Raw genomic sequence first — 26948 nt, 5'->3', positions numbered from 1 at the left:
CTATTTCGCTCCCTCCCTCATGCCGCTCACATTTCAAGCGTACCCCAGGCCCCTGCTAAGCTCTGGGGCCACAAACAGAATTAGGGGTCTGCTCCTGTTTTCAGAGAGCATGCAGTCTGATGGCTTGGAGATGCTCGACTCTATGAAGTAGCATTAAAACAAGATGGGGAGAGGCAAGGAGGCTTGTGCAAGAGCAGGGTGGGGTCCATGGGGAAGGAGCTCCTGAGGGGGAGTGATGGACAGGTAAAGGTAGCCTTCCCATTACCCTGGGCACTTTGATCACTTCTGGGCCGACTCTGTATATAACTATGTATCCGAGACAGACAGAGACAGAGAAACAGAGAGAGACAGACACAGAGAGAGAGACAGACAGAGACGGGGGAGGGGAGGACATACATCTAACGTAGGAGGGCAAATGTGAATAGGCCAAAGAATAGATTTGGGGAGCACCATGGCCCCTCCTACCAAAGTCCCGCCTCCCCTGCTGCCCTGGTTTCTTTTAAGAGAAGAGGTTAGGTACTATTGTCCTACAATTGGTCTGGGAAACCCTGGGCTGGATGACAAGGACCCAGAAAATAGAGCACAAGAAGATAGTAAGGCAGAGCCTTGCAGTGCTCTTGTCCTGTGCTTCCTCACAGGCCTGGTCTCCCTCCTAGATTCCTGGCCAATCCTTTGGTGTCTTTTAACACCCTCAGTGCTAGCCTTCTGAAGGTTTCTGTATGGAGCTTCTCTATTGGTCAGTCGACAAATACAGTCTACCAAGATGAAGAAGATCCTGCCATGTTTTCCTCTGCTTGAGAGAATGGGGCTGGGTGCTGAGCAGAGGCAGGCTGGGTTCACGGGGAACACATTTGAGCATCCATGCCTGCTGCCTGGACCACTGCCTGCTTGGTCTGCTGCAGCGCGGCCTTCTGAGTTCCACACTCACAGCCCTGCTGCCACGGTTGAATGCCACAGCCTCCGTCCTTCCTTTGGTCCTGCGGTAGCTGGCTTTTTTTTCATCCAACAGCCAATGGCTGGTCCAGTACAGAGTAAGCAGCACCTCCTCACTGAGGACCAGGGCTCAAACCCATACAGAGAAATCCCAGGCAGCTAGGAATTGTAAGAAGCATGACCAGAGTACAGTCGCTGCTGTTCAAAATGCATCAGCTCAACGCACAGAGTGGGCTGGAGAGATGGCTCAGTGGTTAAGAGCACTGATTGCTCTTCCAGGGGTCCTGAGTTCAATTCCCAGCAACCACATGGTGGCTCACAACGATCTGTAATGGAATCCAACGCCTTCTTCTGGTGTGTCTGAAGACAGCGACACTGTACTCACACACACACACACACACACAAAGTTTTTTTTTTTTTTTTTTTTTTTGGTTCTTTTTTTCGGAGCTGGGGACCGAACCCAGGGCCTTGTGCTTCCTAGGTAAGCGCTCTACCACTGAGCTAAATCCCCAGCCCCACACACAAAGTTTTTTTTAAAAAAAAAAAGCGCAGGAGACATGTTCTACACACGGAACACTGTGCAACCAGGAGAGGTATCACAAGTTTTATTCTTGTGCCTGTTAAACCAGAAATCATGTGATTTTAGATATGTACCATCCAATAATGACGAATTGGATTTTAATCAGGTTGTCCCAGTAGCTTTAATGGTCAGGTAGCCAAATGCTTTCTACACAATGTCTGCCTTTCTCAGTGGGCGACATTTAATTCTTCAATGGCTCTAAAGTGACTGGTTTCTCTTCAAGCTACTCTGGGGATTAAATGCTTCTGTTTGGTAAGTGGGGAGCATCCAAAAATTCTCAAACAAAACTTGGATCAGAAAATGGGCTGATTGGGGTAACCGAAGTCAGTCTGTGATCTTGGATTGTATCCCAGACCCAAGAAACAGCTGTAAAGGACATTTTGTGAGAGAATGAAACCTGAACCTGATGAAAAGATTGTGGCAGAGTTTCCTGGGCACAGTGGGAGGCGTGTCAGGGTGAGACAGCCCGTGGGAAGTGCTTGGGAAGATGCGTGTTGAGCCTGAGAGGAAGTGGCTGCAGGTTCACTGCCCTGCTCCGCCTATGTAAACCAGAGATAAGAGCATCACAGGAATACGGGTTGATTTGATATTTAGAGTTCTGTTAAAAAATGTTTTCATATATATACGGGTTGATTTGATATTTAGAGTTCTGTTAAAAAATGTTTTCATATATATACGGGTTGATTTGATATTTAGAGTTCTGTTAAAAATGTATATGTATACATATATATGTACACACACATATATGTATATATATATATATATATATATATATATATATATATATATGCTGGGGGGGGGGATAAAATTTGTGTGAAAGCTGTCAGAATCCAAAAGGAATTGTGTCAAGCCAGAAGCAACAAAGGGAAAACCCCAGAGGTTATGGTAAAGTGGAGAGCCCCACAAGCTTTGCTAAAATGACGAGGATCACAGCCATCAGTACCTCAAATGTAGGCCCTGCGCCCTTGCAGACACTCCTCCTTGGCCCAACCCTGAGTCTATCAAGCCTGGCCCAGCCTCACTCTTGTCTGTCTCTAGAAGCCTGTAATCTTCTCTCCTGAGCCCAAGAACTATGGATTGAAAGCACATTGCGTGGTTATTTTGCCTTTGATCTCTGTTCCTTTGAGTGTGCCCGTATTTTCCACTATCTGAGAAGGTGCTTCTCAACCAAGTCAGGTAAATGTACAACTCAGGAGACCCTCAGCAGGCAGCACACCTTTGGGTCCAGAAAGAACCGTCTGGTGCTTCTAGGCTACAAACTGATTCTCCAGACGTCGTCGTCATCACCTTCTGGCTTGCAGATGCACCTGAACCCAGAGATAGCCCTGGTCACTCAACAGTAACAGACTGGATTTCCATTAAACACCCAGCGGCTGTGTGGTTCACTGGTCATGGAGAAAGGCATGTTCTTGTCTCATGGCTGTGTTGGTTGCAGAAGCCACGCTTTCAGACAGCACCAAAGTGGGACCATGCTCATGGGTGCGAAGTTGGCAAAGCCGGGGTACTGGAGACACTAGAGATTGACAAGCAGGTAGGCTCCCTAGCTGTCACCAGGCCTCACTGGGTGCTCACTCTGCAAGTTCACACACTGCACTAACTAGTTGCTTAAGTAATCCTCAAGCAGGAGCTGACTTTACAGAGGGAACAAGCGGAGGGTAGGTCGAGTGTTCTATGGAAAACCACCAGGATCTCAAAGTGTATGAGTTAGCGAGCAAGCATTTGATAATCTTGCCCCGATCTTCCTCCCTCCCCCCTCAGCTGAGTCCCTCTCTGTACTTTTCTGTTGTGTATTTTACTGATCAGGAAGAAAACTCCAAGTACACTGGAAATGGTGTTGCTTGGACAAGATTTATTGAGGGTTCACATGTTGGACATGCCAAGTCCTCCTAGAACTAGTAGATAGATCTATGGGCTGGCGAGATGGCTCAGTGACTGAGATCACTTGCTGCTCTTGCAGAGTGCAGTGGTTGACGTCATGTCTCAGAGCCCCAAGTCCTGGGGATTTAATGTCCTCTACCAGCTTCCACAGACAAGTGCAAGCCTATGAATTAATTTGCCCACAACTAATTTTAAATCTTCAGAGAGAAGTGTGAGGTCTTGGATGTGGTGCCCTCGGGGTTAGTAGATATCTTAGGGGACCGTGCTTATTGCTCCAAAGAAGCAGGACAGAACAGCAGTTCCCAGTCTTTCTGGGTCCCCAGTGGAGCACAGCAGTGCTCTCCATCCCACCCTTGAGGGCACTCGCCATTGTGTGCGCGCATGCACATGGGTCAAGATAGGGCTTCTCTGTGCAGACCAGGCTGGCCTCAGAGAGATTGTTCCTGCCTCCCAAAGTGCTGGAATTAAAGGTGTGCCATCACCCTACCACCACCCCTGTGCCCACCATGTTGTGATTCAGTCAGGGAATTTCCCAGAGCTAGCGCTACACTGATTGCACTTAAGCTTCCCTGATGGTAATGTGCCAACCTTCAGGCGTTATAGCTACCAAAACTCAGCCTCAGGATGGTGGCAGTGCACACTAGACGTTAAGCTTCCCACTGCCCAAAGCCTACAGCTAATAAGGTCGGCCTTGTGTTTGAGTGGGGTCACCAGCTGGTAGCACTCCTCCATGCCTGGGGAAACTGGTCAGGCCTAGCAAGAAGGTGTTGTCTTCCAAGGTGATACTGGAGCAAAGGGGTTCCTCTTTCCATCTGACGGATGGCGAAGAATTTCCCCCTGCCACTTGCTCAGACACCATGATGGATGCCCTGCCCTAGGATGCCACACCAAGAGCAAAGGACTCTATGTAGTAAAACCTAACAAAAGAACCAAGAACACACAAATATTTTAAACTGACTTCAGAATTCACCAAAGCTGTCCATTTTTAATACCGGACAATACCGACAGGTTAACTTCTGGGTTTTTGGCTATAGGGCACATAGTTGTAGAACACTAGCAGACCCACCCCCTCAGTCGGTCAGTCTCCAGAGAACAAGGGCCAGGATGGTCACAGGTACCAGCAGGGTTTGTCCAGGGTGGGACCCTGTGCTCAGGTTCTGCTGCATGGTCAGCAGGTACTGTTCTTTAAGATGGACTCCTTTCTCCAATGACATTCCAAGTCAATGACAAGGCCAACAGCTTAGAAATGACACCACAGGGTGGACTTTATTTTAAAGCTCACAAGGTGTTCACAATGATCACATGATCCACACGTCTCCCGTGTCACACCTCCACGGGACAGTGCATGTATGGTGATAGTTACAGCCCTGCTTCGCATGCTGCTACGGTTCACTAGCTGTTGTATTCTTGGTAATAATAAAGCAAATCACTCTACTGGACAGACTTAATTTGGAAAGCCCTTATGCAGATCAGACTCAGTCTCATTTATGAACAACCCCGGCCACACATGCGGAAATGAAGAGCAAATGCAGAAGAACACAGAAAACCCCTTGGCAAGAACAGCTGCTGCAGACTGAGCCCAGCGCTGTCAGTGCAGTTCACGTCCTCAGAAGACAAACGACCTCCCTCCTCAGCATATGAGCAGCAATACTGTACAGAGCTCAGTGGGGTCCCAACTCCACAGGAGCCTGTCACCAAAGTCACTCTCATTTAGGGTCAGAGACTACAGACTCAAGCTTTTTCTTTTTTCCCTCATAATACACAAAATGTCTAGACAGTCTTTAAAAAAAAAAAAAAAAGGAAGAAAGAAAATATAAATAGACTCAGTCTGTCATACAGAATCACATACAATGGCAAACACATTTCATGAGTCGGAGGAGGGAGCCAGGGCAGAGCCTAGTCCAGGTCCATGCTGACAGAGCCCTTCTCATTAGGGTGGCATTCACCGTTCTGATGTGGAGCGTCAGCACCGAGATTACTCTTGCCTTCTAGATCTTCTTTCTTGTCCATATTTGGGCCATTTGGAGTTCTCTCCAGTTTAGGTGACTCAATTTTTGGTTTGGGTTGAGTTACAACAGGTTCACAAACATTGTTCAGTTCCTGAGAAAACAAAGGGAGTCACTATGGTAAATGAGACCCGCCTGGTTAACTCGGCAACTTCCTCACTCTACCCGACGGACGGACTCCGCTCTTCTCATCAAACCTGCATAAAGGAACCACAGCGACCATCCTAATCACACGGACTCCCTCCTATGGCTGCTCCTCGGGGACTTGCTGGGAAGCTATAGACGCTAATGCATGCACAACACCAGACACCGGCACAGGAGTTAGGAACTGCAGTGAGACGGGCAAGGACTCAGGATGCCATCCTTATCTGGAGTCTGGAACTGAACCTGGCTGAGAAGGCCCACTTCCCCTGGGCCTTGTTCACGCGCACTACTTCAGATAAGCAGCACTCCCTCCGTCGTCTTCTCAGGCCGCCCCTGGTCAAATGCCGGCCGCCTGCTCTTCACAGCACAGCATCCTGAGCCATTGCCCTACTTTTTCTCCCCCAGGTTAGCACCAGACAGTGTTGCTGGTCTCTATCCCAGAGCAGGACAGACTGTGCACTCAATGTCTATTTCCCTCTAAGGGCAGACAACTGCTGGCACATAGAAGGTTCAAGGACACACTGCCAACTAGGACAGATGGAGATGGATCAGCTCTAAATGGCAATACTGAATTAAGGAAGCCAGTGCTGGTCCAGAAGAGGGAGGCACCAGTGCGCCAAGCTGAATGAGTGGTCAGGAGCTGGTAGCACACTCACCTTGACCTTAGCGCTGATCTCATGAGTGCGCACAACAGGGTCCTGATGGAGACTCCGTTTAGCCTGAGCATTCATGACATTATTCATCCACTCCATCACCTCGTTAACAGACTTCTCAACCTTCTTCATTTCAGATTCATCTATGTGGTTGTATTTCTCATCCTGGACAGAAAATACACAAGACATTCTAGAGAATATCGACAGCCATATATACTTGGACCCACTTTCCCCAAGTTCAAATCCATCCTGGTCCCAAACACTGACAGTTCCCCACTGAGCAACATTTATTCAGCATAAAGATCCTAGGCCGTATGTTGGCTGAGTCTAGGTCAGTCCCTGGGATGAGAGCAGTGTCCACCTCACCTTGCCTCTGAAGTCTGCTGCGATCTTGGCATAGTGCTGTAGGCGCTGGCCTAGCTCCTCCAACACTCTCGGTCGCTCCTCGGCTTCTTGAAATCTGACTTTTACAGGAGTGCCCATTTTCTAAAGTGAAATAGGAGTTAAAAATGGCCAAACTTACACTTTAATAAACATCTACGGCTTAAGACGCAAACTGTACTTTTTAGGGGAGAACAGAGCTTACCATCAATTCTTCCAACTTGTCAATATAGGCCTGCTTGGCTTGGTCCTCTCCTTCCTCATACAGCCAGTCTTCTGTCTCTGTGAGAAGCCTCAGAAACTTCTCATGTTCCTTTACATGAAGGACGAAGATCAGTGGCAATCTATTTCAGAGGTGTCATGGCCTCTGTTTTACAGAATTTTAGCACACCACTTCTGACTCACAGAGCTGTACCCAAGAAACCCAGCTCCAGGTCATCTCAACACCCAATGCTGGGTCACGGAGGACAACCGTATCCCCACAATTGTGCCCAAAGCAATCATCTCAGTCATGCCAGGCACGGCGGCAACCAAAGCCCAGTGTGGCACAGCTCAGCTGGAGGAGGTGCAAACCCAAGCCTAAGTCACCCCCACAACACACCAGGTTGTTGTCTCATCAGCCTCTTCCCACAGCTGTGCTTCTGGATTGACCCAGAGCATCACGTAAGCAAGGGAAGAGTAGAGGGGATGGTGCTGCTGAGTGACACTGCAGTGGTGTCACATGGGGACAGACAAGTGCCTGACAACACCAGCACAGAAGTGCAAGGATTCCTATTTATCTTTAGGCTTCCTATGCCACATGCCACAGACTGCAGAGCAGACGCTTCACCTCCTGGATGGTGACCACTCCTAGAATGACAGTGACATTCATGGCAGGCAAGTCTCTCTAGGGCCCTGCTCCTTTTGTTTTCATCAAGTGTGCACAGCAGTGACTACTGAACTCTGGACCAGCGGCCAGCAGAGCCGAAGCGTACCTGCTCACATATAAATTTCTCATACGGTCCACACAGCTTGTCTCTGAACTCATACACACACTCCTCCACGGCGTTCTTAGCATCGTTCCTCTCCTTCTCCAGCTTGTCCTGCATGATCATCTTGCCCTGTCAGGAAGGAGTTAGGCAACCTTCAGAGATCCAAACCACACCTCAACAAGTGAAGATTGCAGAAAAATCATTTCACTCTGTACCTCACACAACCTTTTCTTCCAAACCTCCTGGTCCTTAGATCTATAAATATGTGTAGATGTTTTCTAAGAATGTTAGGCCGTCCCACATATCATTACACTCTTACATTGAAACAATGAGGACTTTTAATAGACTTCTTTTTTTTTTTTTTGGTTCTTTTTTTCAGAGCTGGGGACCGAACCCAGGGCCTTGCGCTTCCTAGGCAAGCGCTCTACTTTAATAGACTTCTAAATTCAGTGTGCTCATCTCAGTAAAGTGGACCTTGATCATTCTCAGTCTCTCAACGTTGAGACTATAAGCTGTGCCTGTGTTCTGCGTAACCAATGGCTTCAAAGGAACACAGCAATTCCCAGCCACACACAATACAACTCCCTATAATGTACAGAATTCACAGTACCAAACCCAACCAACTCCATTAAATTAAGCAGAAAGACCCATCCTTTTGCCTTTATCTATCTCTGAAATCATTTGCAACGTAACCCCTGGTGAGAAGTTAGACACTACCCCCTGCGGCATGCTGTGAGGAGAGCACTCACCTCCGTCTCGATGTACATGTTCAGAAGGTCCCTCCCTAGCTGCCACACCAAGTTGGCTTCAACAGGCAGCTCAACGTTTACCACCTTTATTTTAGGTTTTTTGGCTTCTGGAGGCTGATCAACTTTCTTTTCATTTGCCTTGAGGGTTAAGAAAAAGAAAACGTCTTAATGCTTAGAAAACAAAAACCTCTACCATTTTTGCTGATGCACTGACTCTCACTCTCATGCTGGAACATCTAAGGGCATCTACACCCACCGTCCCCCTCGGACCTTGACAGTAACTCAGTGTTGTCACCTTTCTGCATCAATCAATCACCATTATCTTCTCTAGGCACATTAATCTTTAGTCTTTTCCAAGTCCCTTTAAACTCAAAACTAAAATGATCTACTTTTCTAGTCTAGACTCGTACAATAACAACGTCACATAACTTCAGACCAACACTAGAGATGTCAGAATTTACTCAGGTGCCGACTGCCTATCCCAGTCCCTCTCTCCCAGCACAGTGCCCGTCCCAATGAGGACTAGCGCTCTCTAACTGCTACCCTGCTTATTACATGCAGAGGCTCCGCCTCCTTCCAGCCACATCATTTCTCCTTTGAAACTTTGGAGACAGCCAGCACAGTTGTCATGCCTGTCACCCAAGCACTCAGAAGTCTACAGCTATGTGTTTGAGGCCAGCTTGTGCCATACAAATGTAGCAAATGGGGCGATATGGCAAATGACAGAGTATCCCCAGTCCAAAAGGCTCTTAAATCTGAATTTGATGCCAGTATGCACCTGCCACACGTAGAAAACTCCAAAGCTGACTGCATGCGATAGACAGGTCAAAGCCAAAACACAAATACCCAAACCACTGCAGAAAACTGGCTTCAGGCTTCACAAGGAGTATAGAAAACTTCCTAACCCTACAATGTCATTGTGAATGTTGACTACTAAAAAAGAGAAGATACTCAGAAGATACCAGCACATATTTTGGATTTCAAGTTCTATAAATACAAGGCTACAGAGATATCTCCTGTGACCTTTACTTTTCCAAGCACACACAGCTGAGGAGACTCAGTTGCACAGTGGACTTAGGATGAGATAGTGTGCAGCTCACACTAGCAGGACTGCCCAGGCCAGCATGTCAAGATGGGAAGACCTGTGACATCCCACAATCCCTGCCCCTGGGAACCTGAGCTGCAAGCTACAGAGCTATGAAAACCAAGTGCACTGACTGTGCTAAAGCTACGGACTACAGTGGACCATGCAGTCAGCCTACAGTGCCAAAGCATCATGTCCTTAACTGCAGAGAAAAATCAACCCACTGCCTAGCAAGACACGGGCATGCAACGGATACTCCAGGAACAAAATGCAACCAATCCCTGACCCAACCAACATAAGCACAAAACAGCATTCCAATACGCATGAGAAACCCTCCAATTATATTGGGTTCCCTCATCTTCTGAAGGTGTGTGCCTGTATTTTCAATAGTTGGCTGCTGTACCAGCAGAGGGAGAAGTGTGGGCAGGATGCCGGTATTGTTATTTCTATTTCTATGGCCCATCACCAGTTTTCTTTTTGTAAATGCGTGTCACTGGCCAGAAGATGAAGGTCAGGCAGCCCTCAATGCCTAAAGGCAAGAGATGGAGTGGGTATTGTCTTGCTGCTGATTGGCTCAGACTGGAATGTAACTTACTGTGTAATAAAGAACTGACAGCCCAGAGCTGGGGCAGGAAGTAAGGGAGCAGGACTCCTGGGGTAGAGGGGGTGGGAGACAGACAGACAGACAGACAGACAGACAGACACACAAAGTGGCAGCCAGCGAAGGGAGTGGGAGAGAATGGAGCGGTTAAGTAGGCAGTGAGAACTTCGTGGGCAGATAGGAGGGCTGGCTGAGAGACTGCCCCAGCAAAAGACTTTAAACTAGACAGAAGTCTCCTTCCAGATCTTAACTGGACCACAAGCAGGATCCTTGAAAGTCCGGCAATATTCCAAGAAGTGTCTGAGGCTAAAACCCAATGTCATTTTCTAGAAAGGTACTAAAATTATCTGCAGAAAAGTCTGTAGAAATTTCACTCCAAATCAAGGGGAATGATGTTGAAATGTGAGGACCTATTTTCCAAATAAATACTATCCCCTCAACTCTTTTCTAATAAGAAAATAAATGAATAAAAACAGCTTTCAAAAATCAGTTCATGCTAAGAGCCACAAGATTAATCAGGACAGAGGAAAATAAAAACCTAGCAGAAAATCCATTCTGACCTCCAGCAGCCCTTCTGTAATGTGCTTGAGTAAGGGTAAGGTGTTCTCAGAATTCAAGAGGAAGCCCGACTATGAAGGGCAGTTAACCATTTATAGAGACTGAACTCTGAAATAGAGCTTAGGCTGGGAACCGGCTTCTCACTATCAACCTGACCACTAGCTTTAAAGGTCTGATTACAATCTGGCATTCTTTCGAGGGACACAATAGTTTATTTAGCTTCCAACACTGGAATAATCACTTAGGAATACAGAGATTACCAGACTATCATAATTAAAAATTGATAGGTTACTTGAAAAAAGAGAAAAAGTTTACTACACTCCTAAAGTCCAAGTATTAATTAATTACATTAATCAACTCTTTAATTAATCTTGCAGCACTGCATGCATCCTTCTGACTCTGAAATGAGCAGGTCCTTCTGTCCTCTAAAACACAACAAACCTTTGCTTTCAGCTCTTGTTTTAAGAGTTGCGTTCTTTTTTTTTTTTGGTTCTTTTTTTCGGAGCTGGGGACCGAACCCAGGACCTTGCGCTTCCTAGGTAAGCCCCAGGACCTTGCGCTTCCTAGGTAAGCGCTCTACCACTGAGCTAAATCCCCAGCCCCAAGAGTTGCGTTCTTAAGTGAGGCTTTGGGATCTAAAGGAGAGTACTGGTTTCCCTGCTCACGTTTGACCACTACTCCTAGCTGGTTTTTAGCTGAGTAACACACGTAGAAAATGAACAGGAAAAAAAATCCTACAGCCCCATAAAATCACCAGGACCCGTCTTGAAAGCACAGGGTCAAACCATCAACCATCATACACCGCAAGACCATCTAATGCAATGAACTGGAAGAGTCACTCACTTTGTCAGCATCTGGGATTTTGTTTTCTTCTGAGGTAAGTTCAGGTGAAGGGGGAGACTGTGAGGTTTGTTGACCATCAGTTTGTACCTGGGGCTGTGTTCCAGCTTCACTGTTGTCTTGCTGGATATTTTTCTGAAATGAAAGCCCAGGCACAAAGGATGTAGAAAGCAGGTGTACTTGTATGAATTTAAAATTACAGGGCACCAAAGACAGTACTCTCAATTTCTGAAGTCTTATTAGGTGGGCAGAAAATAAAAGGTACCAGATAAAAACAAGTACATGAAACTTTAGACATTTCAAACCTGTAAATAACTTTATAAATGATAGTATTACATAGTTAGTTACAGAAGACACGAGGGCTCTGGTGGGTGAAAATCCAGAGCTCCCCTTGAAGAACCTTTCACCTAACCCTAACAGCCGGCTCTCACAAGCACAGGACGCGCGCTACTAGCCCAGGCTCTTTCCAAAACCAAGTGTCTGAACTCGAGCAGCAGCAGCAGCATGTACCTTAGTGGATCGCTCTAGAGTTACACGGCTTCTCAGTCCATGACTCAGCAATCTTACCTCATAGGACCTCAGCACCAAGAATCAACAGTACCCACCAACCAACAACCCTGCCAAAAATATGGCTTAAAGACAAAAGGGAAAAGAAAATTACCCCTGAAGGCTCTTTAGCAGCCCCCAGTCCCCAGCAAATGTGCACCTGCTATCACCTCTCTCCACACTGGAGAAGGAAGGCTGAACTACTCTGAGATAACGATGCCCTGCCCACCCCTGAAGACTTCACATTTCCACCCACGGATTCTAGTCCTAAAGCAGACACTGAGAGGCAAGGCCTTCCCATACTGAAGGCTCTAGGACGTAGAGAAAGGATACAGCACTAGCCACTCCGGAACGGTGTCCAGATGAGAACAAACCTAAGGTTCATTGGATGCTAAAGGTCCTTCAGGGTTTGAGACCTGTGGACGCCAACACCTTACACCAGCACTGCACTGTCTGCCTCTTGCTGGAAGCCATTTTTGCTGCTCCCAGCAATCCACTGCAAGCCTAAGCTAAGAAAAAGCAGTCTCGGCAGCTCCACCATCACCTGTGGGATTTCTCTCCTCGCCTCCCCCAACCCAGAAAGCTGTGTTAATAAAAATAAGTCCCAGAATAAACACCAGGGCCAATTTTGCTGTACACTGAAAATGAAACAAAATCTACTTTCCTATTTCAATTTTCATAGTTGTTTTTAAACAGTCAACATCTGATGTAACACATATCCATAAGAATGCAAAGAAAAAAGTAACTTCTCTCCTCTACTCATATTCCACTTTCTTCACAGGATCATGCACCTGCCACAATAATAATATTCTCATCTCCTGCCACCTAATTACATCACATACAATTCTCATCAGTGTTATGTAATTGAAAATAACAATTACCCTCCTACAGCTTAGAATGAAGTCAATTCTACTTTTGAATGTGACAATCGCTCTAGCAACTTACATCCACATCCGAGCTTTCTGCTGGTTTCTGGTTTGGACACTCCATGTCTGCCTCGACAGAGGACCCATCCTCCTCCTCAGTCGGGACTTTTTCCACCATGGATGCCGTGGATATGGTGAAAATGCCATGTGTGTTCACGCGCACTTTGACTTTCACTTTAGATTTTTCTCCATCTTTCTGTGCAGAAACATTCTGAACGACAAAACGGCCTAGAATGAAAAGGAAGCACCAGTTTAGACAGACTTTGTATTTCTATAGACAGCCAAGAAAATTCAAAGGCTAAAATAAAAGAAGCAAATGCGAAGGAAGTTATCACTCCAAAATGGTTTCCCAACCTCGACCAACCTCAGGTCCCTTGCGGGTGGCACTTAGGAGCGAGTCTACCCACACCACATCCTGACATGCCAGAAAGTCCTGACATGCTTTCAACCTCTGTAAGAAAGCACTCTTGCAGTAACATGAGCTGGGCAGACACAGAGGCAGGCTCTCCTAGATATCAGTCTCCTGCCTCCTCCTTCCCATCTCCAGTTGGATGAGACCATGGACAAAAAAACCTACGAGCTAATCTACAGAAGAAAGCCCGCCATGCTCCACTCCCAGCCTTTAGGGATACGGCTCTTCTGACCGAAGCCAGGCACACATCAGCACCTGCACTGCGGGGCAGGACTACAGCCCTGCAGAGTAACGAAGGACTAAGAAGTCTGGATGCTGTCCTCTGGTCTTCTAGACAAGTGCTTCTCAATCAGGGAGCCCAGACTCCTTGGGGAGTGAGGGGCAAACAACCCTTAGCAGGGGAAAACATGGATATTTACAATTATTAACAGTAGCAAAGAAATAATTTTATGGTGGGGGGGCCACAACGCAACCAGCTGTACTGAAGGGTTGCAGCATGGTTGAGAACACTATTTATAATGGGTGCTTCCTGTACAGCCTCGTACCTAGTTAGCCATCACTGAATGATAAGCCTCTTGAGGGAGGGCTGCTGACATAGCTCAGCAGATAAAGCGCTTGCTATGAAAGTCTTCAGTCCTCGAACTTTGTTCTTCTGGGTGGAATTCTACCCAACTTTACTCCTGGGACACCCAGTGCAAGCAGAGAACCAACTTCCCAAAGTTGTCCTATGACCTCCATACAGTCACTCACACACAGATAATATTCTGAAAACAGGTATTTGCCAGGCATGTGAACTATTCACCTCTGCTCAGTACTGGCTAGAGAATACAGAAACTGAGTCCGTATCCCACCATCTCTCAGCTGCTCTACCACATCACTGTGTAGTGTCTAGGGCAGGCTGTGATAGGTCAGGACACACTAGTCTTCAGTTAAAGAAAACATAGCTGGCCAGACTGGAGTCCTTCAAATGCTTTCTCTCTCAGTGAGGTGAGGGAAGGCAACTCTTAGAGCCTGGCAGCACCAGTTTTCCCAGTCTAATAAAATACTAAGTTACTAAAACCAAAGCAGATGGGCCAATGGCACCTGAAGAGATAGGTGCCCCTTCAAAGAGGTCATAGTTCACAAGGTCTGGGAAGGGCCACCCCACTGTTGGGAGCCAAACTTCCAATCTGAAGTAACACCCTGCTGACAACACTTACACCTTGGAGGTCTGTGTGAGTGACAAGTACTTTGCAAATACAGTCTGCACTACACACAACAGGAGAGCAAGTCTCCAGGTCAGTGTCCAACAAAGACGAGACTCCTCACCACAGTGCTACAGAAAACAAGGTCAGTTTCTATGCAGGACAACGAGCTACAACTCTCACTCCAAAAGCAGAGGCACACCATGGACTTGCTTACCGATTTTTGCTTCTGGATATGGAACTGCTTGAGGGTCAGAATAGAAAGCTTCTAGTTCAAAGGGTCCCCTTCTCAGGAAGGTGAGCACTTTGGAGAAAGGAGCAGCATGGTTCCGACTGAACACCTCGTGAACACTAAGGAGGAAGGAAACAAAGAAATCCAAGAGCTCAAACTTGATAAAGACAAACGACTAAGGAGGAAGGAAACAAAGAAATCCAAGAGCTCAAACTTGATAAAGACAAACGCCACCATCTTACTAATTCTACCCCACCACTCACAACGACCAAACGAAAGAAAGGTGGCAAGATATGTGGAAGCTGTCTGCACCTACTTACCCTTCAGTTTCTTCTGAGTCATGGTTCCAGACCAGAGATATTGGGAAAGGAACTGCATCGGTGACGGAGAACTCTCTAACTTTAAATGCCGGAGAAAGAATTGCACACTGGAAAGGAGAGAGTTCTTAAAGGTTAAAAATATCATGAGCACAAAATTATTTCCATATATGACAGCTACACCAAGATGGGCAAACCTAGCTGCTTGCAGCATGGCTCTCCTTAAGCAGAAAGAACATGCCACCCTAACATTATGCTAATCAGTAGCACAAAGACAAACCATGAATCTTGGGCCAGCAATTCCTAACTCCAAGCTTCCTAGACTGAGAACACAGGTTTTCCAGCATTGCCTCGCTAGTGGCATTTGTAGTTACAAGTGGACTGTTGATGTGCACGCCTACAGAAAGCCCTACTTTACTTCTTCCCCATGTCAAAGAACAAAAAGGGCAAAACTCAAGAAATTCACATTTTCAGCAGAATTTATAAGTGAAAAGTAGGAGCAAATTCCAAGTCGGGACAGGACACAGCAAACTGACTAAACAAATAAAAAAGCACACTGACCCAAGGAGTGCCTGGCCAGCGGTGTCCTTAAAACAGAAGCCAAAACTCGGCTCCACCTCTTGGAAACCATGAATTCCCCACAGTCTGGGGAGAGAGATAAGGATGCGCGGCCCACTATGAAGGAAAAAGAACAAGGCGGTCCTGTAAAGGACTGCCAAGGAAATGGGTTGGTTCCAGTAAACGGTGTCAAACACTGTGGACTCAGATGCATGTGACCATGTCTTAAAGAAGTCCACTGTTTTGTACAATTCACAAACTTTAATGACCCCAAAGGCTAGGCTGTGACAGACACTGAGCAGTGCTGTCTGCTCTCTTCTGCTGTAGTACTCAAGGCAAGCCCTCTGAAGACCTCTGCTCACACAATCTCATTCTTTAAACAACTGTAAGTAGATGATCCTGGCTCAAACACGGCCGACAACATCAGTTGCAATGCTGCAGCCTTATTTGACTGTGCTATCTTAAGTGTAACCGGCATTCTCTGTTCACTGATAACATCCAGATTAGGTGCGCCTGCCTCACCGACTTCGGCTCCTGCACTGCTTCATTTGAGAAGCAGGTTAAAAGTTCATCTGGGAGTAGGGAAAGTCTCTATTTTCTAAAATCATTTTTCTTTCTTTTTTTTCAGAGCTGAGGACCAAACCCAGGGCCTTGCGCTTTCTAGGCAAGCGCTCTACCACTGAGCTAAATCCCCAACCCCCTAAAATCATTTGTTAACTAATACTTTTAACCTACACATACACCCTCAAATCAATTGTGACAGCTGATTAGCATTCTAATTCCCTCCTGGACTCGAGAGCAATTGCTCCCAGCTGGTTTCTGCTGTCTCAGAACCAGGCCAGCTTCTGGCGCTCATGGGACCATCAGCCGCATGACCACCATCATCACCTTCCACTTCTGCACCCTCCAGTCTCTCTCATCTTTCAGGATTTAGCTTCCTTTGGAACAGCAGGAACAGGGTGCGTGTGTATGAACCACCAGGCTGAGGGAGTGGGAACTCACGTACCTGCAGTGCGCACCCTCTAGCCACAGCCTCATCTGCGTTGAGCGTGGTACTGACGTCTTTCCCAAAGAATCTGGCAATTCTTTCCTTCACAGCTGGGATTCTTGTGGCTCCTCCAACTATCTCAATGGCGCTCACTTCTTCAGTCTTGAGGTGAGTTTGTTCCATCAACAAGTGAAGGGGGACCTCTATTTTTTGTAGGAGCTCAGCACACAGTTCTTCAAACTGTGACCTGAGAATCAGAAGGGGCACATCATGAACCATTTCTAGGACAGGATTACTTTGTAATGTTTCAAAGCTTGACAGTGAAGGAACCCTGAGTTGGCCCATGAGATCCCCACGTGTACCATGGTAAGGATGCGCACACACTTCCAAAAAGCAAAAGCATTCTTCTCCAAGTGCCCCTAAAGGACTAAATGACAAACAGTGGTGTCTACAGCCATAAGCCACATAAGACACAATCTTCAAGTGTAAGGTCAACTGGCCACAAAGAACATGAGGTTAAATTTAAATGTTTAACTTTTATCTATTTCACGAGTTGAAATCAAGATACAAATACCTGTTCATCTTTGCAGAGACGTCCTTGTCATTCATAAAGCACTCAATGTTCAGCGGCAGGTCTGTGCTGTTAGAACTCATGAGCTTCTTTAACTTTTCACACTCCTGATGGAGACGAAGGAGGGCTCGAATTTTGGATTTTGCATCTAATTTGTACTTGGTTTTAAATTCAGCACAAAAATGCTCTACGAGCTTCTCGTCAAAGTTCTTTCCTCCCAAGAAGGGATCAAAAGCTGTGCCTAGAACCTAAGATTGGTTAAAAACAAGAGAGAGGATTCAGGTTATCTCCATCATGTTTTTTTTTTTTTTTCTATTTTTTTTTTTTTCGGAGCTGGGGATCGAACCCAGGGTCCATCATGTTTTTAATTAGAATCCTGGAAATTCCTATTCAAAAGGCTAACTGACATGCTCACACTTGTATTTAAATCCAAGTCAGGAGGGATGAACTAAAGAAATGCCAATCTCTTTAACTCTCTTAAAGTATTTTCTACACTGAAGAGAACCTTAAACACAAAAAGCCGCCCCTCCTTCAGGGTGTGCTAAGAGGACACACTGTTTCTATGGAGTGTTTCACACATCTCTAGTTTGGGCCGTTCCTTTCAACTTTACCTTCAGTTTCCCTTTGTTAAAAGCACAGGCAGACACTTGGAAAGAGGAGTGTCCCATGTCCACAAACACCACGACTCGGGGTTTCTCGTCTGCATTCGGGAGATCCTGCTTATAAATTCCATAATTCAAAGCAACTACAAGGAAAGCAAAAGCAAACCCACCAGTCATTTTCTGGGAACTTCTTGTCACAGAAGACCCTTCACATTTCCCAAGGAACCAGGGAGCACTCTCTTCTTGACTTTTGGGTAACTTTCCATCACTCCATAATTACCCACGAGTCACAAATGGTACCAGATGCTATGTAACACCTAGTTCTAAGCATAACCTGCTAAGCGCCTGCTTACCCGCGAATTTAGTCTTTCTCAACTGTAAAAGCACTATCAGTAACTGCCACCTCTGGTGAGCACCAGAAAACACCAGTCCTTACCAGCCGTCATGTCATTCATGAGCCGCAAGCAGTTCAAGCCCACAATCTGTGCGGCATCCAGAACAGACCTCCTCTCAGCATCTGTGAAGAAGGACGGGACCTGCAAAGACGAATGCCCGCTTTCTAGACAGTGCTTCCAACTGCCTCACAATCTTAATTCCCAACAGTGAACGCGGCCCCAAACACAAACAGACTTGGTTTCCAGCAATTTCCGACTATCAGAGCTACCTTTTTGAGAAAATAATTAAATGATAACAATTCCCAAAGCACTGGTTTTCAACTGAGGTAAGAATTCTTTCACTGGGAAAAGCTCATGAATGACCAACCCCCGGTATTAGAGCAGCCAACTGCCACGGAGGGAGAACCCAGTGACGCCCATCACCCTGTCTTTTTAGAAAGCTTCATGGAGACCCCACTGCACTGACTGGCTCTACAGTCGAGGACCTCTGTAGTGCCAGAACACTGAGCTTAGCGCACCCAGGTACGCCAAGAGTCTGCGCAATGCAGTACTGAGCTGAAAGGCGGCTGAAAGCAAGCACTGCCTGGCTGCGCTCTACTCACCGAGATGACACAGTCTGTCACCGGCTTCTTGAGGTTGTTTTCCGCAGTTTCCTTCAACTTAGTCAGCAGCATGGCTGTTATCTGCTCCACGCTAAAGAGATGGTCTTCGTCCATGTACATGACCTACAATGAGGGGAAACGTTAAATGCGCTAACAGTCCAGCTAAGCGGTACAGGAACTGCCAACCGTTAGCATATATCCTGCTCCACAAAATGTATTCGGAAAGAAAAAAGGAACTAAAAGAGAAAGGGAGGAGAAAGGAAGAGGAACTTTTCCCTACAGCTGAAAAAAGTTGGGAAAGCTCAGGCCGGGTCACCAAGACGTGTACTGACCAGACAACTGCTCTTAGGATCTCTGGTTGTTGCTTTACTGCTTGGCACATGCTCCCACAGGGCTGTCTGACCGTTTCTGAGACATTATTACTTAGACTTCAATACCATAGCAACCAAGAACCACAGATTAATCTATAGAAATGCAGAGTACGTCTCAGGGAACAGCTCCTATTAACTGTATTTTAAAGGAGTCAAGTGAGAGAAAAGGCCCTACTGTAACCCATTAATGAGGGCTAAGCTACTACAATGTGAGCATTCCCTACTACAGACTGCTCAGAGCCTGGCCGATCGGTTGTATTACCTTTATTCCAACACCACCATTCTTCATTGGGACCAAATCATAGCTCAAGTTTTCCTTTTCCTTTTGAATGAAGGGATCATTGAATGCTCTGCCATGAAATCTCTTAAAGCTAGACACCGTATTGTTTGCATGAGTGATTTGCTGCAAAAGAAATGTACAATTTAAACTTTTTTCTAATCTTGTCACCCCCAGTCCTACAGCAAGTACAGCAATTTCAGACAGTCATTTTTGCAACTGAAATCATCGCTGGGAGAGGTATACCTAACTGTCCCTCAGTCCTCCTTTTCCATGAATGGATAGCTCCTACTGTACTTTCTTCTATGGAAAATGCCAGAAGGAAAGGCAATGGTGTCATCAGATTTTGGGGCAGATCTCAAAATCTGCAAGATAAAGGAAAAGACGGCGCAACTGTCTCCAGAGCTCTAAAACTCTGCAGCAACTGTACTGTTGTATCCCATCTTGTCCCCAAATAAACACGAGCTCAAGATCCCAACTTCAGTGAGACCTGGAGCACTGCCAGGATGAGGACTTTGTGTGTCTCTTCCTAGAACCTGAGCTGTGCCAGGGGTAGAGGGGGTGAGGATGATTTTAAGTTTCTAAGTGACTTTTTTACTAGAGAGGGCAGCCCACAGATCTTCTAACACTGAACTCACACCCATCTAACAGGCGGGACAGGCTCGTTATCGTTACAGGATGGACTTTAGCACCCCATTCCCTGGAATGCAGTTGTGTTCTCAGGTACACGGAGTAGTAAGTGGTACGGAACTCAGGAAAACTAGATGGAAATATGCCAAGTTGTTCTGAGACAGTCTTTTCTTTTTTTTCGAGACAGTCTTTTCTTAATCTACTCTTTGGATCATAGCGCCAGATTAAACAGTCCCACTTCAGAGTATATTTTACTCAAAGGTAGGCTCTTCACTAAAAGGAAGATTAGAAAAGATTAAACTCCTGAAGCCATTTAAACTTGGAGGCAACTAGCGATGATTTCTTTTCTCTTGTCTTCTATGGGTCTTCAGAACCTAAAGTTCAGCAGTGTGGTAGGCATGCGCATGTACTAAGCGTCTAAAACCAACATAAATTAGACAGGCAAACTAAGGAAAACTATGAAGATACTTTATTGGAAATGGTTCTCTCCCACTACCACTTGGGTCCCAGGGATGGACTCTTGTTCTCAGGCTTGGCAGCAGGTACCGCTACCTACCGAGGAGCCCGAACCCCACTAGCCTTTGAGAAACCACAAACGGGGAAATGAATCAAATGTCAGTCATCTAAAAATTTTAAAGTCAAGCACAGATCCGCCATGCACCTTTAATCTCAGCAATCAGGAGGCAGAGGCAGGCAGACCTTTGTGAGGGAGTTCCAGGCCAGCCAGTGAGGACACCCCCCATCCACCCACCCACCCATCCTAAATTGAAGGCCAAATACCCAAAAGTAAGGTTGCCACTAAAAGCCTAAGGAACAGGAACAAAGGTGGGGTGGGGGGAGGTATCAATGGGTAGACATAGATTTTAAAGATTTCCTTATTTTTATTTTGAAGGTGCACAAATGGGTGTCTGCATGTAGGTATGTGCACCCCATGTGTGGCTGGCTCCCATGGAGGTCAGAGAATGTTAAGATCTGAGTCACAGGAGGCTGTGGAGCCACCAAGTAAGTGCTAGGAACCCAACCCCCAAAGAGCAACAAGTGCTCTTAATGGCTGATCAGCCGGGCCATCATCTCTCCAGCCCCGAGCCAGAGTTTTAAAACGTAAACTAGATTAAGCTTCAGCACATCATTCTGCCGTGCTTCTAGGATTTCCCTTTAAGACGGATGATGCTCTTCAAGAACGTACCTGGTTTTTGGCTGCAACTCCAATTGTTCTGTTTTTTGGTCCAAATGATATGACTGACCTAAAATAAAAGTAATATAAAACAAATGTCTCACACACGTCAAAACAAAGCACACACCTGGCCATTTCTAAGCTGACAAGAGAGAAATCCCAACAGAAATGAAGCACAATCCTGCAGTTTACAACTTTCACCAGATATTCAAAACGGAGTCTAGCAAGTTAAAAATCACACCTCTGACAATTCAGTCCCTGCTCACATCCAAAGAAATCTGCTAGTCTGCGTGCAGCTCAATACCTGGGGTGCTAATACAGTGTCACCAGGTCACAAAGGATAGGGAACGTGGCATTATGCACAACCAACCAAAAGTCAACATAACTCTTTACCTGTCATCAGCCTCATACAACCCTAAATGTCACTGTCACACTTATTTCTGTCCTGATGTATCTCACCATCTGCTTTAGAATTGTAAAGTTTTTTTATGTAACCCTAAGAGGTCTACAGATACAGATGAGGTAGGTTTCCATCTGGAAGATTCTGTAAGAAGGTCAGATAAAGATGCTATAGAAACAAAGTTACTGCTGACTGGAGAACAAATGCTGAGGGAAAAAGAGAGGCCAAGCTGTCACACTGGACCTGCTTTGACAAGATGAAGAGACAGCTTTCTCAGCAGAGGAAAGGGGATACAGGGAACCAGAGCAGAGACAAGATGGAGAGTGTGGAGGAGGCGGTGAGTAAGGCTTTGGATTAGAGAGTAATCCAGTGTGCGTTACTAATCCAACCTACTTTGGGTTCAGTTCCTCCTACGTGGGTATCTGAGATGAGTAAACTGGCACTATACTGAGGACATTTAAGTTTGCTGAAACAGAACCAGCTCAGACCCAGATGCTCTACGCGGGTACTCAGTGCACCCTAAAAGCCAGGGACCCTCAACCAACTGCTGAATGGTTCAGTCTACATGCCCTGTGATTCTGAGCTCACAGGGACTAGACACTTGTAACACCCGACTGTCTCATTTCCCACGTCAATCAATCAACTGTAATATTAATTTAAGTAGCCAACTCCATTTTCAACTACATAGTTTGACTAAAGGTAATAAACCACTTCAGTTGAAAATTCTGGTCAACAACCCACAGACCCAAACAGCTCCCCCTACTTTCCTCTAAACACTTTTTTGTTTCTTTTTAGGCAGAGAAAGAAGCACCCGACATATAGGAAGGAGGCATGAAAGACTGGCTTCCTTCCTACAAATTGCCGAATCACAGACCACCATGGCTTTATAGAGAGACAAGAGAATCAATGCCTGCTTAGAGAGTAAGTTATTAGCAAGGCTTATCTCCTCCTATTCACTCCCATAAATGTTCTTCTAATAAGGTCGGAATGATTTTACCTTCGGGTTCGATGTTTAACATTTATTATCTTGGACTTTGCACATGGAGGAAAAAAACCCTACAATGGTTTAAAATGCACGCAGCTGTTGTCAGTGAATGCACACGCGGGTCTAATTGCTTCTACGTAACCTTCAGAAACTAACCCCCTCAGAAAGTTGCTTTTTACCCTGCTTCCGTTTACCCACCCACGTTGCTGTAGCATTTTTAATTCCGAGACAAAAATCCATCTTTCCCACTGAGTTTTTGCATAGCAGCCTGTTAGCGACAATGTGAAATTTGTACTGCTTACTGTAAACTGTTAAAATAAACAAACTCTGGGTCAGGAAACTCTCACGAACGTCTTTCACAATGAGCTTTAAGGACGCTTCCAAAAAGCAATTCAGGGCACCAGGGCAACCGAGAGTCGATGAGAAGCAGAGAAGGTGGATTCCTCCACCATAGCGTGTTTCTGTGGTCGCTAACAACAGTCCGCTCGCTCCCTAGGCAAGCAGCAGCGAACAGGCTCTGGAACCTTCTAGGTCATTTGGAAATTCACCATGCGGAAGAAAAGGCTCAGAGGCCAGGCTCCGCAGAGATCCTAGCTGAGGTGGGAGCGGGTGCCAGCTTGAAAAAGCTGAGTGGGGAGTCGGGGGCGAGCCTGGAAGGCCAGCCGGGCCAGGTGGTCGCCGGATGTCACGGTTCTCTAAATCCCCGGATCACCATCTCCCACGGGAAGCAGCGAGCTCGAGCCCTCCCCGGCCACCCACCCTCCTACTTACGGGGTGCAGCGGTCGCTGAACTCGTTGGCGATGGTCTCGATGCCCCCGGCCCGTGCCACTGCAATGTAGCAGCTCTGCGAGCCCACGTCTAGCCCAACCACCGACATGGCTGGCCCGGTCCGCCTCTGCCTGGGATCCGCTGCGTGCTCCTCCTGCTCCCGACCGGCCGGGAAGATGCCTCGGGCTTACCCTGCGAGACTGCGTTCAGTGTTTGCCACCGCTCTCCGCCGCTCGCCTCTCTCACGCAGCCGCCGCCGCTGCCGCTCAGCTACCAATCCAAAAGGGGAGGTCCCAATCGCTCAGCCTTATGTAGCCTACTGAGGAGAACTTTCCAGAATCTGCGGCATTTTACTCACCGGCGCCTCCACGTGCCACTTCCGCTTCCTTCTTCTCGAGCCTTCGAGAAAGATTCCACCCAATAGACTGCTGGTCCCCCGGCGGGCGGCCTGAGTTACCATGGTGACATGACAGCTGCTCGGGCGCCATTGGCTGAAGCAGACCGCGCTTGCCCGGCCTCCATCCCGCCCTCCCCAGCCTGGGGGCAGTCCGCATTCTAGTTGACCCCGGCGACGAATAACGGATCGGGAACTTCTGTGGCTTAAGAGATGCCCCTAGGCGGCAGTGTCCGGCTCCCAACGCCAAAGAACTACTGAAGGGCGGAGACAGACCCCACTACTCCGGGACCCCAGGCCTCTTCGGTCACCCACTCGCTGTTGCCGAGAGCATGCCGGGAAGCGTAGTCTGGCCGGTAGATCCTAGTGCCTTGCATGCCGGGGAACGCAGTCCAGTGGTGAGGCCTCGGTGCTTTGCATGCTGGGATATGTAGTCCGGTCCGTGGTGCGTGCGGCGATCCGGCTTTGTCTTAAGGGCTCTGGAAAAAAAAAGGCCCAGCTGGTCGCTGCTGATTCGCGCACTTTCTCGGGTGTATGCTTTGTTCTGTGTTCTGTTCTTGTCTGTTTTTCGACAGCTAGTGAATTGCGATTTAGGAACGTCAGTTTAAGCCACAAAAGCGGTTTTTATTTTGTAGACATTCATCTGCTGGCAAGATTGTTGCAGAATAAAAGACCAGAGGGGTCTTCTTCTTTTTTAAAATGAAAACAACTTTTGATTGCTATGCAATTTGAGAGGCAGCTGGTGGTATCGCTTTTTGCATATTTTGGATACTAGTTTAAGCCAACTTTGTTTAGCCCTGCTACTCCTAACCATTAATATATGGTTATGGTTTAATATAATGGTTAATAATGTGGTTTAATAAATGGGTGTATGGCTTGTTCCTTGTTTAATCTAACCTTTCATTTTCTTTCCTCGGAAAGTAAGCTTAGGTTCCATGAAGACACAGAGAAAGCAGAGGCGGATGCCGCATGCCCCTGCTCTCAATTCTCAGGTACCCTTAAAAATGTCAAAGTTTGTCCCCAGCTCCGGAAAAAAAAGAACCAAAAAAAAAAAAAAATGTCAAAGTTTGCCTGAGAACCCCTTGTGTACTTTCCCTCTAGGGCATGGGAGTACGCACAGTTCAGACCGTGCTGCTAAGTGTAGAATTGAATAGAGTTGGGGCACAAGGTTAAAAACTAACTGAGGAAGTGTAAGGCTCTGCCTCTTCCAGGAAGACAAGTGTGGGTGGTTAAATGGGAGGTTAATATACGAAATACAGAGTAAGTGGTATTCCTGGTGATTGGTCGGCTTGCCACTTAAGTTACTTCACCTGCCACGTGTAACTATGGCATTTAAAATGGGAGAAGAAGAGAGGCTATCACCGGATACATGTAACTATGGCATTTAAAATGGGAGAAGAGAGGCTATCTCCCGGCAACTGCATTTTTAAAATTTGAAACATGTTTGTTGTTATTGTTTTCATTTTGCATCTGGGAAACCTCTACCACCCCAGCTTTTATTATTTTTTTAGTATATGAAAACTTTTAAAATCAATAGAATCATAGCTATTTTTTTTTTTAACAAAGAGGACCTCTAAATTATCTGATTTACTTCCCACGTTGTATATGTTTCTGTGAATAAACCGCGGAGAGATGTGCACCTGGGCAGATTTGGGTCAGGTTCAAATCTTAGCACTCACTGCTGACATGTATTGCATAAAATACAGCACCCAGAATTGGACTTTCATGGGCTCGAGTCCTGCCTGTTCTTAAATTGAGGGCTATGCAAACTGGTAATTACAAGCCCTTCCTGTGTACTCTCTCATGGGGTTTTGTAATGGTCAAAAACGTGTACAAAGCACTCACCATGTAATTACCATGTAATTGTACTTAGATCTGTCAAGCTGAGCTAACCTGTGAAATATCCGGAAAACCCATTCTCACTGGGATTTTGGAAGGGTTGGATGTAAATAAGACATCTCCTGTGATAATGAGCATTCCGTAGACATTCATGGGGCTGGGGATTTAGCTCAGTGGCAGAGCGCTTACCTAGGAAGCGCAAGGCCCTGGGTTCGGTCCCCAGCTCCGAAAAAAAAGAACCAAAAAAAAAAAAAAAAAAAAAAAAAAAAAAAAAAAAAGAAGGACCATTCAAGCCCAAAGACAGAACTGCAGCCTCAACTCTTTTTTTTTTTTTTTTTTCCTTTTTCTTTTTTTTCGGAGCTGGGGACCGAACCCAGGGCCTTGCGCTTGCTAGACAAGCGCTCTACCACTGAGCTAAATCCCCAACCCCGCAGCCTCAACTCTTACTGCTTTTGGTGACTGGGGCGTGTGGCCATCTTGTCTTCTCTTTATTTAGCCAGTTCCCTTATCTGCTTCTGGACAGAGTGAGTCCTTTCTCGAGAGGCCGTAAGAAGCCCCCTGTTTGTCATTCTCTGTTGGCTTCATTCCGTTTTATTGTGTGCTCATTAATTTTTAATCATTGAAATGTTCCACACTACTTTTATCACGCTGTTAGAAATTTTAGGTCGTTCGATGAAAACCAACCCTGCTGGAACGACTGCTCCTGGTTAAGAGCACTGGCTGCTCTTGCAGAGGACCTAGGTTTCCGTTCCGTTCCTACTTGGAACCTACTTGGCAGCGCAGACACCGGTAACTCCAGATCTAGGGGATCCAGCGCCCTCCTCTGGCTTTGATGGGCACTGCATGCAGTAATATATATCGGTGAGCTTTTCCACCCAGCTACTTCGTTCCTAGAATAACGACTCTGAGTATTAATAAATGCTTAGACCATAAGCTTCGGCCTGGTCCCTGACTTGCTTGTTACTTATATAACCCATTTAAACTAGTCTTAAGTTCTGCCACGGAGTTAGTTAGTTACCTCTCCTCCGGTTTATGTGATCATCTTCCCCATAGTTTCCAGGCAAATCCCTGTTCCTCTTTCCCAAAATCAACCAACCAATCAATCAGTAAATCAATCTCTCTCTATCTCTCCCTCCTCCCCCCCAACCCGGATGTCCCACCTTCTAATCCTGCCTCAGCTCATTGGCCACAGGCTTTTTGATTGACAGTATCTGAGTCTTACAGTAGTGCATACACATAGTTGTGGGCAAAACATTCATATGGATTTTTTTTTTAAATAAAAAACCTCAGTCCCAACAAATCCTTGTTCTAGAAGGTATGGCCCAGAGGTAAGCCTAGAGACATATGTATTAATCCCAACTGCTATCCATAACAGTTATTGTATTTTTTTTCTGCTTT

General features: G+C 46.4%; 1 protein-coding gene across 2 annotated transcripts; it reads right to left on the bottom strand.

The window, feature by feature from the left end:
* Positions 1-4631: 4631 nt before the first annotated feature.
* Positions 4632-23620, bottom strand: Hsph1 (heat shock protein family H (Hsp110) member 1). 2 transcript variants are annotated; one of them, XM_087577847.1, is made up of 19 exons: positions 23320-23597; positions 21176-21233; positions 19606-19724; positions 19345-19485; positions 18712-18834; positions 18151-18250; positions 17724-17857; positions 17116-17360; positions 16560-16788; positions 14999-15105; positions 14664-14797; positions 12870-13078; positions 11382-11513; positions 8296-8433; positions 7550-7675; positions 6781-6888; positions 6561-6680; positions 6198-6359; positions 4632-5491 (listed from the first exon to the last, which is right to left on the bottom strand). In XM_087577847.1, exons 4-19 carry the CDS (start codon positions 19369-19371, stop codon positions 5288-5290), a joined length of 2298 nt encoding a protein of 765 aa, XP_087433973.1. In that variant the 5' UTR covers positions 19372-19485; positions 19606-19724; positions 21176-21233; positions 23320-23597; the 3' UTR covers positions 4632-5287.
* Between the last annotated feature and the right edge of the window lie 3328 nt (positions 23621-26948).

Source organism: Rattus norvegicus, chromosome 12 (assembly GCF_021556685.1).
Source record: "Rattus norvegicus strain SHRSP/BbbUtx chromosome 12, alternate assembly SHRSP_T2T, whole genome shotgun sequence".
Lineage (NCBI taxonomy): Eukaryota > Metazoa > Chordata > Mammalia > Rodentia > Muridae > Rattus > Rattus norvegicus.
Note: the sequence above shows the minus strand (reverse complement) of the source record. Positions and strands in the feature narration are given on the sequence as shown.

Coding starts and splice junctions, on each gene's coding strand:
- Hsph1 (XM_087577847.1), bottom strand. CDS start 19,371: ATGAAGAATGGTGGTGTTGGAATAAAG. Junction 18,835..19,344: donor ATGGTGGTGTTGGAATAAAG/GTAATACAACCG, acceptor CCCTCATTGTAG/GTCATGTACATGGACGAAGA. Junction 11,514..12,869: donor CAGAAAGCTCGGATGTGGAT/GTAAGTTGCTAG, acceptor CTTTCATTTCAG/AAAAATATCCAGCAAGACAA.